The 10397-nt window shown below is 41.6% G+C and overlaps 1 protein-coding gene across 2 annotated transcripts in view; it reads right to left on the reverse strand.

Moving 5' to 3' along the window:
• Positions 1-10397, reverse strand: part of slc2a9l2 (solute carrier family 2 member 9, like 2) — a 57291-nt gene that overhangs the window by 43116 nt on the left and 3778 nt on the right. For both annotated transcript variants that reach the window (XM_034532652.1, XM_034532651.1), the window contains exons 2-5: positions 10333-10397; positions 6267-6427; positions 5512-5636; positions 4046-4191 (exon numbers count right to left, since the gene is read on the reverse strand). The exon at positions 10333-10397 is cut by the window's right edge. In XM_034532652.1, the coding sequence (XP_034388543.1) occupies positions 4046-4191; positions 5512-5636; positions 6267-6427; positions 10333-10397 (497 nt within the window). The remainder of the gene's footprint in view (positions 1-4045; positions 4192-5511; positions 5637-6266; positions 6428-10332) is intronic.

The following is a 10397-nucleotide window of genomic DNA, read 5'->3' on the forward strand; positions in this document are numbered from 1 at the left end:
CCACCATAGAGGTACACATTGTACTTTGTACTCCACCATAGAGGTACACATTGTACTTTGTACTCCACCATAGAGGTATACATTGTACTTTGTACTCCACCATAGAGGTACACATTGTACTTTGTACTCCACTATAGAGGTACACATTGTACTTTGTACTCCACTATAGAGGTACACATTGTACTTTGTACTCCACTACAGAGGTACACATTGTACTTTGTACTCCACTATAGAGGTACACATTGTACTTTGTACTCCACTATAGAGGTACACATTGTACTTTGTACTCCACCATAGAGGTACACATTGTACTTTGTACTCCACCATAGAGGTACACATTGTACTCCACCATAGAGGTACACATAGTACTTTCTACTCCACTATAGAGGTACACATTGTACTTTGTACTCCACCATAGAGGTACACATTGTACTTTGTACTCCACTATAGAGGTACACATTGTACTTTGTACTCCACTACAGAGGTACACATAGTACTTTCTACTCCACTATAGAGGTACACATTTTACTTTGTACTCCACCATAGAGGTACACATTGTACTTTGTACTCCACTATAGAGGTACACATTGTACTTTGTACTCCACTATAGAGGTACACATTGTACTTTGTACTCCACCATAGAGGTACACATTGTACTTTGTACTCCACTATAGAGGTACACATTGTACTTTGTACTCCACCATAGATGTACACATTGTACTTTGTACTCCACTACTGAGGTACACATTGTACTTTACTATAGAGGTACACAAGTACTTTGTACTCCACCATAGAGGTACACATTGTACTTTGTACTCCACCATAGAGGTACACATTGTACTTTGTACTCCACCATAGAGGTACACATTGTACTTTGTACTCCACCATAGAGGTACACATTGTACTCCACCATAGAGGTACACATTGTACTTTGTACTCCACTATAGAGGTACACATTGTACTCCACTATAGAGGTACACATTGTACTTTGTACTCCACTATAGAGGTACACATTGTACTCCACTATAGAGGTACACATTGTACTTTGTACTCCACTATAGAGGTACACATTGTACTTTGTACTCCACTATAGAGGTACACATTGTACTCCACCATAGAGGTACACATAGTACTTTCTACTCCACTATAGAGGTACACATTGTACTTTGTACTCCACCATAGAGGTACACATTGTACTTTGTACTCCACTATAGAGGTACACATTGTACTTTGTACTCCACTATAGAGGTACACATAGTACTTTCTACTCCACTATAGAGGTACACATTTTACTTTGTACTCCACCATAGAGGTACACATTGTACTTTGTACTCCACTATAGAGGTACACATTGTACTTTGTACTCCACTATAGAGGTACACATTGTACTTTGTACTCCACTATAGAGGTACACATTGTACTTTGTACTCCACCATAGATGTACACATTGTACTTTGTACTCCACTACAGAGGTACACATTGTACTCCACTATAGAGGTACACAAGTACTTTGTACTCCACTATAGAGGTACACATTGTACTTTGTACTCCACCATAGAGGTACACATTGTACTTTGTACTCCACCATAGAGGTACACATTGTACTTTGTACTCCACCATAGAGGTACACATTGTACTTTGTACTCCACCATAGAGGTACACATTGTACTCCACCATAGAGGTACACATTGTACTTTGTACTCCACTATAGAGGTACACATTGTACTCCACTATAGAGGTACACATTGTACTTTGTACTCCACTATAGAGGTACACATTGTACTCCACTATAGAGGTACACATTGTACTTTGTACTCCACTATAGAGGTACACATTGTACTTTGTACTCCACTATAGAGGTACACATTGTACTCCACCATAGAGGTACACATTGTACTCCACCATAGAGGTACACATAGTACTGTGTACTTGTACATATTGACATGGATTTGCTTTCACACATCAGTTCCTCATGGATGGATTTGTTAGTCTGAAGTTCTCGTTGAGTTCAGTAGTTGTTGGGCTTTGTTTAGTAAACCGGGTTCTGCTGCATTGGTGCTGGTGTTTCCTTCAGTGATTTGCTAGTGTGACTCTTCTTCTGTGGTGCAGTAGCTCCCCCTGGTGATGGGCCAAGCTGCAGTAAATCCAGTTGTCTGAGGGTGATCGGGGTCGGATGGCTCTGGATGTGGTGGTGCAGGTCTTAGGGGGGTTGAGTAGGTGGTGCTTTGGGTTGTCTGGTGTCTGTAGTTGCTCCTGTCGTGTTGTGCGCTGTTGTGGGTTTTTGTTTGTAGTTTTCAGGTTTGGGGGGATTGGAGCTGCTTCTGTGCTGCATGTAGACCGCATGTAGACCTGCTCCATCCACCGGATGTAGACCTGCTCCATCAATGGATGGAGCAGGTCAAATTAAAATAGATGATTCTAAAGCAACAGGTAAAACAAGTGCCTTAAGAACAGCTCACAACAAGGTGTTCTATCTCCTTAAACCCAACAGCGTGTTATTAGTGACGCTGTGTCACTAAACTGATCATAAGACATGTTTGTGTTGAGTGAGCAAAGGTTTCCAATCGGATTCTGGGTTCTACCAACAAGTCCATTACAGACCACCAGCAGAACCAAGCTGATGTGGAGAAGATGGTCTTCAATGCCGTGTTGGTTCAGTTTGTGAATGCTTCACACAAACCATATCACAGCGCATCATTTGACCCCCCCGGCAGAAAGACACCAAGTCTATCAAATATCAGAGCAAAAACAATGTAACCGGTGCTTTATTAGCCGATGTCTGTTTTTCATCACATAAAGACGAGCTGAACATCTAGCACATGAATAATCAAGTGAAGGCAAATTGGTGTGAAGCTGAGAGGACGTCGGCCTCAAGACCAAAAGGGAAGAAGCTCCAAATGCCCCAAATAAACCAACTATATTCACTTTTTATCCCCATAATATCCCCACGCTCAGTTGTTCCTTTGTGTGTTGATGTGAATCTTTATTTGCTCCACTTGAGGTTCATAAAATGACAGTTTCTAAGTTGATTGTATAGATTTTGTTATGATTCACAATCAACCATTGAACTGTATAATTATTTGAAGGTGAACTTGAAGTTAAATGTTTAACAAAATGTGAATGTTCCTCTCAGAGAAATATCTTTGAAAACAGTTTTATTTAATATGGGTTTTGTGATTTCTATTTTTAATCATCTTCATAGATAATTCTTATTCTTTCTGCTTAGTAAAATGAGTAAAATGTTTCTGTATCATATTCATCACCCGAAAGTGGAGAGAATTGATGCATATCTTGTTTTAACTGCGACTAGATTTCACAAAGTATAAATCTGTGTTCTTTAAGAGCAACGGATTAGTTTCCAATGCCAATAACAACGTGTTTCCCCTTACTTATCCCAATAAGGTTATGATCTGTATGTATTTTATCACCAACTATAACGTTGGTGATTTGAGTGATCAGTTTAAAGGAAACCAATAAGGACTCTAAACTTATGAATGTGTCTATTTCATTACCTAAATCTGTATTAAGGTCTTCGCGGTTCATTTTCTATGTGGCACCATAGAGGTGTTTTTTGGTATGAATGAGATAAATCGAGTATGAATCTTTAAAAAGTATTTACCCGAGTCTGAATGGATGTTGCAGCTCTTCAACGTGTCCACACACTCATTTGATTGAGGATACAGAGGAACGAGGTTATTCCTTTTTGATTGACAGACCAAAGTAAAAGCAGTGAAAACACATTTTCCATCGTTGAAAAATATTTCTCTACACACCGTTTATTAATTTTAAAGTCCAACTGAATTCATTAAATGATTGATATGGAAAGGAGGAAACACACTGTGTTCCCTTTTCTCTTAGTAAGAACCACAAATCATCCTTTTGAATCACCGACAGCATCCACAGAGGCTGAGAGCTGGAGGCAGACCTCAAGATGCAGCTCCTAAGACACAGAAGCCCTCAACCATGCTTAGAGGATCACTGGAGCCTGGATGGTTGAGGGCTTAGAGGTCCCCATCCCACCCGGTCCAGTCCCAGCAGCACTGACCTGACCCAGCAGCTCGGGCAGACCCAGCACTTGTCCCGTGAACACCCCGAAGCAGATGAGGATGCCGTTGAACTGGCCGATGGACCCTCGGATATGTCTCGGAGTAATTTCTCCCAGGTACATGGGGAGGACGCTGAGAGCGATACCTGTCCAAACAACAACAACAACAACAACAACATATTGAAATGCATGTTTAATGTGATGCACAAACTAATAATAGAGTGAAGGCACCGACATGACACCAGCTTCTCTGTAGAGGGAGAGCTGTGACACCGTCTGGGAGTCTTTACCTTGAAGATGTTTGAATTGCTTCTAACTCTTTATTGACTTTCACAGACAACACCAAGGAGTCAACATCCAGCAACCCATTGAACGCTGCTGTGGTCATTAGAAATGGTGGAACATTTACATATATGTTGATATTGTCACAGATTGTGGATATCGTAACACTGTAGTGTCTTTTCCGGGGTTTCAAGGCTTACAGTAGATGTCATTCTCTGAACTTTACCCTCCAGTTAGTGATGTTTAGAATATCAAAAAAAATCTATATTTTGTAAAAAAGCATCCACGTCCAAGCTGACAATATTGTTGTAAAATTAATATTCAGGTATTTAGTCAAAGATATTGTGATATTGGATGTTCTCTGCGTCGCCCTGCCTGGCAGCATCTTGCCCACATTGATTTATAGTATATTTAGTATATTTCTTTCTTCTGGATATCGTCCCTGAGCCCTCAGACCTGTTTGAGGATCTGAGTCCTGTAGCTCTCGCTTGGTGGGTCAGGACTCAGGTGCTTATGAAGAGGAGACCAGCTCCCTGCACACGCTCACTTTCTACCAGCAGGTTCAATTCAAGCCGCCGTCTGTCCATGTTTTGGGAACCACGGAAACTTGTTCCTGCAGGTCACGTCAGCCACAATCACGAGGATGGCTGAGCACCGAGGTGGAGCTCTTCCTCCGTGATTGGAGACATTGGCTCAGATCTGTAATCGGAGCCTCGCTGGCGGCTCCCTGATCACCAAGTGCACTCAGGGCTGTCACGTAAAACACACCCTTCATTTCCCACCTGTCTGTTTCCTTGGGTTGACTTCACGCGCCCGTATTCATCTTTACGATTGGCCTCTTTCTCATTTATATTCCACGTAGACAAAGCAAAAGTTTTGATTTAATTTGAAGCTGCTCGGTCTCTCCGAGGACGCGTTCAGGTGAATCGGGTAAACGTGTGTCTGCATGTTTGGAGGCTGCTCCACCTGTTCAGCTGCGACCTGAAGTTTAAAGTCAGTTCGATACGGTCAAAGATGCTTTTCTGAGTTTTGGGAACTTTGATGCGTTCTCAAGAGGCGAATTACACCCACACAGTTTAAGGTTTTTTACATGCAACTTTGATAACAAAACCATCCAGTCGACAGCCGTGGTCTGTCCTTGTTTTACATCATATCGCGTTTGACATTAATGAATGAACTCTCACCAGAGTCAACCCCAATTATGAGCCGACCGATGATGAGCATCTCAAAGGATTGGGCCCTTTCCCCGAGAGTCAGCAGCAGAGCAGCCAGGAGGGCGAAGCTGTTGTTCAGCAGCAAGGTTCCCTTTCTGAAGGTAGAGAGAGAAACAGCACTTTAAAGTCACTTAAAGGTTCCCTTTCTGAAGGTAGAGAGAGAAACAGCACTTTAAAGTCACTTAAAGGTTCCCTTTCTGAAGGTAGAGAGAGAAACAGCACTTTAAAGTCACTTAAAGGTTCCCTTTCTGAAGTCAAAGAGAGAGAAACAGCACTTTAAAGTCACTTAAAGGTTCCCTTTCTGAAGTCAAAGAGAGAGAAACAGCACTTTAAAGTCACTTAAAGGTTCCCTTTCTGAAGGTAGAGAGAGAAACAGCACTTTAAAGTCACTTAAAGGTTCCCTTTCTGAAGTTAAAGAGAGAGAAACAGCACTTTAAAGTCACTTAAAGGTTCCCTTTTTGAAGTTAAAGAGAGAGAAACAACACTTACAACACACCCGAGCATGCTCTTGAAGAACACACCCGAGCATGCTCTTGAAGAACACACCCGAGCATGTTCTTGAAGAACACACCTGAGCATGCTCTTGAAGAACACACCCGAGCATGCTCTTGAAGAACACACCTGAGCACAAAGGAACAAGATGGAGAACGAGGGAGTGGAACATGCTTCTAAATGGAAAACAGACACCTGAAGCCAAGCGGAGTCACTTCCACATCGAGACTCACCTGCCCAGCACTTTGATGATCACGGAGACGGACAGCGCCCCCAGGAGGCCTCCGATGGCAAATATGGAGACGGTGACGGACCAGAGGAGGGTGGCCGTCTCCACCGCCAGAGGTTCTCCGTATCTCTGGACCCACGTCCTGTTGTAGAACGCTTTGATGTACTGCAGAACCAAGAGCACCACTTGGGAATGAACGCCCACTCACAGGTACAGACAAACTGGACCACAAGCTTGAGGCATATATTTATATATATATATATATATTTATATATATATATATATATATATGTGTATATATATATATACATATACATATATATATATATATATATATATACACATACATATACATATATATATACACACATATATATATACACACATATATGTATACGTGTATGTGTGTGTGTGTGTATATATATATATATATATATATATATATATATATATATATATATATACGTATATTTTTTTTAAATTACTACCATATCTTATCTGAGGAGCACATTTCCACCTTTACTTCAAGTGTACAGAAACAGACTTATTAAACATGTTTGTTTTAATGTCTCAATGTACTGGTAATATATTATAATATATAAATATGTCTGTTTTAATGTCTCAATGTACTGGTAATATATTATAATATATAAATATGTCTGTTTTAATTTCTCAATGTACTGGTAATATATTATAATATATAAATATGTCTGTTTTAATGTCTCAATGTACTGGTAATATATTATAATATATAAATATGTCTGTTTTAATGTCTCAATGTACTGGTAATATATCTCTCTCACCCAGACAGACTATCTACATCTAACTAGATAGGTAAAAAATGATCTATTCTAATACGCAATGCAAACGTGGTTTCTGTAGATGGCATTGCCCTGGCATCCAACACCATGTAAAAAATCTCTAGTTATCTTTGACCGAGACTTGTCATTTAACTCCACGTTAAGCAAATCTCAAGGATTGCATTTTTTCATCTACGTAACATTTCAAAAATCAGACACATCTTGTCTCAAAAAGATGCAGAAAAGCTGGTTCACGTGTTTGTTACTTCCAGACTAGATTACTGCAACTCCTTATTATCAGGCTGCTCTAATAAGTCTCTTAAGTCCCTCCAGTTGATCCAGAATGCTGCAGCTCGTGTACTCACAAAAACTAAGAAAAGAGATCACATGACTCCTGTATTAGCTGCGCTGCACTGGCTCCCTGTAAAATCAAGAATTTAAAATTCATCTCCTCACCTACAAAGTCTTTATTGGTGATGCACCATCATATCTTAAGGAGCTTGTAGTACCATATTGCCCCACTAGAGAGCTGATCACTAAATGCGGGGCTACTTGTGGTTCCTAGAGTCCTAAAAAGTAGGATGGGAGCCAGAGCCTTCAGTTATCAAGCTCCTCTTTTATGGAACCAGCTTCCACTTTCAGTCCGGGAGGCAGACACAGTCACCTCATTTAAGAATAGATTTAAGACTTTCCTGTTTGATAGTGCTTATAGTTAGGGCTGAATCAGGTTTGCCCTGGTCCAGCCCCTTGATATGCTGCTATAGGCTTATAGGCTGCTGGGGGATGTTTTAGGATACACTGAGCACCTATCTCCTCTTCTCTCTCTCCTTATGGATGAATGTACATCTCTCCATTGCACCTTATTAACTCTGCTTCCTCCCCGGAGTCGTTGTGACTTCACGTCTCATAGGGTCCATTGGACCTGGAGGTGTCTGATGCTGGTGAGCCGGCCTCCCATTGGCCCTGCTGATGCCCCGCCCCCCCTCCTCTCTACCTCCTTCTGTTTCATGGATTGGAGTTCCATTCATACATTGTCATATTCATGTAATGTGTTTATGTAACTCTGTAACTCTGTTCATCTGGTCACATGACATCTATTCATCTGTCCATCCGGGGAGAGGGATCCTCCTCTGTTGCTCTCCTGAAGGTTTCTTCCCTTTTTTCCCTGTCAAAGGTTATTTTTGGGGAGTTTTTCCTGATCCGATGTGAGGTCAAAGGTCAGGGATGTCGTATGTGTACAGATTGTAAAGCCCTCTGAGGGGAGTTTGTAATTTGTGATATTGGGCTATACAAAATAAACTGAATTGAAACATTCTCTAGATATCGTGTCCATGGCCAGTTACATTTGGAGATGTAATGTTCAGCTATATGAGTGACAGCATACACAAAACAAAATGAGCCTGTTTTCCTTCTGCTCGGCGTCTGCAGCTCGGGGCCGTGAACATGAAATGTCATCAAGCAGCAAACGGATTCAGACGTCTTCTTTGTGAACGTGAGAGGCCGACGATGCCGTGGAGAGCAGGTTGTTTGTGCTGCAGACAGCGCTGAGGGCAGAGGACGCCCTCAGGCGGCCATATGTCCTTCAGATGTTGATGCAACTTCTGAAAGTGGCTTCATACTTTATTTTATTGGTATGAAAGGAAGAGGCTGCATTGGCTTCAACAGGGTTTTACTGGAAAACATATCAATATTTACTGAGGATCAGTCTGTCACTCCCTGCTAACACACACGCTCAGTCACCTTTTAATAGCTGAATTCACTGTTTTTCACACATGGACGGTCGATGTCGATATTAAAATGACAAATCACAAAACAATGCATTGTGAAACGTGTAAAAGGTGCTCTGCATTTCTTTTTTTTATTTGAAGATTTAACTGTATCGTCAATGCCAAATACGCAGACTTTATGGAGCTGCACCTTCAACGCTGAAAAGTCTGACTGATGGCGCTTTTAACGCATGTCGATTCATTTGAGTCAGCATTTTTACATTTGACGTACATTTTTGAACCGTGTCTAACTTATTAAGTGCATTTCATTTGTGTGTGTTTGAGATGACGCATTTGGGCCAACAGTACGAAGAGAGGCCCGGCTGTGTCATAGAGCATGGAAGGCTACTTAGTGTCAAGTGTCACTTTAAGTCGAATTTGAGATTACATTAGTTTGAATGTGAGGAATCCTTTGATCCACTGTTGTCATGACGATACTTTTGTGCATGAAGTCTTTGACAGGCACATGTGAAAAGGCCCATTAGAGACCCATGAGAGCAAAGACACCGGCAGGGTTCCTTTAAGCCCCTCCCCCCCAGCTATGGAAATCATATGTCACTCATGAACACGGTTCAAAAGAAAGTAGCTCCATCACCTGCAATTCCCACGAGTTTAAAATCAGGAATATGTACGCTAAGAAGAGGAGATGTTTCAGATCCTGAAGTCTTCTAAGGCTTTTATGGCCATGCATTTTTTAACAGTCCCTTTAATATTCTTTTGCAAATTGCAACTTCATCGTTGGAGGAAAAGTGCTTTGGGAAAACTGAATGGGTTTATAATCGATTGGGATTTTAGTGGATTGTTATTAAACTTGTTGGCACATTTAACATGTTTAATGTTTAGTGTTTTCTGTACGTAATGCTATATCGTATTACATGTTGGCATTCTGTTGAACCTGCACTTTATTCATATCGCCAATATCACCCATCTGCCTCACTTCAGATACATCCTCCCAAAATAAAACTCTTTAAAAAGGTCAAATAAATGGAAGAAACCTCAGAAAGAGCCCCGGAGGAAGGCGCCTCTGGACGGATGTGCAGGTAAACTCCAGATAGACAAGAGCATCACAGGTGAACTCCAGATAGACAAGAGCATCACAGGTGAACTCTAGATAGACAAGAGCATCACAGGTGAACTCCAGATAGACAAGAGCATCACAGGTGAACTCCAGATACACAAGAGCATCACAGGTGAACTCCAGATAGACAAGAGCATCACAGGTAAACTCCAGATAGACAAGAGCATCACAGGTGAACTCCAGATAGACAAGAGCATCACAGGTAAACTCCAGGTACACAAGAGCATCACAGGTAAACTCCAGGTACACAAGAGCATCACAGGTGAACTATTTAGTTTTTGCCCAAAACATGGAAGACATTGCAGCAATGAATACGCTCTGCGGCCGGTAAACGGGGCATGTGTGCATCTTCGGCTGTGAAGCGCCGTGGAAATGAACGCTCGTTGGTTTTCTCTCAGCGTGACCAGACGGAGATGTTTGACTCACCAGAGCCGGAGCGTTGACCACCGACAGGTTGTAGCCGTAGATGAAGGACGACCCCAGAGCACCGA

This window comes from Cyclopterus lumpus, chromosome 5, assembly GCF_009769545.1.
Source record: "Cyclopterus lumpus isolate fCycLum1 chromosome 5, fCycLum1.pri, whole genome shotgun sequence".
Classification (NCBI taxonomy): Eukaryota; Metazoa; Chordata; class Actinopteri; order Perciformes; family Cyclopteridae; genus Cyclopterus; species Cyclopterus lumpus.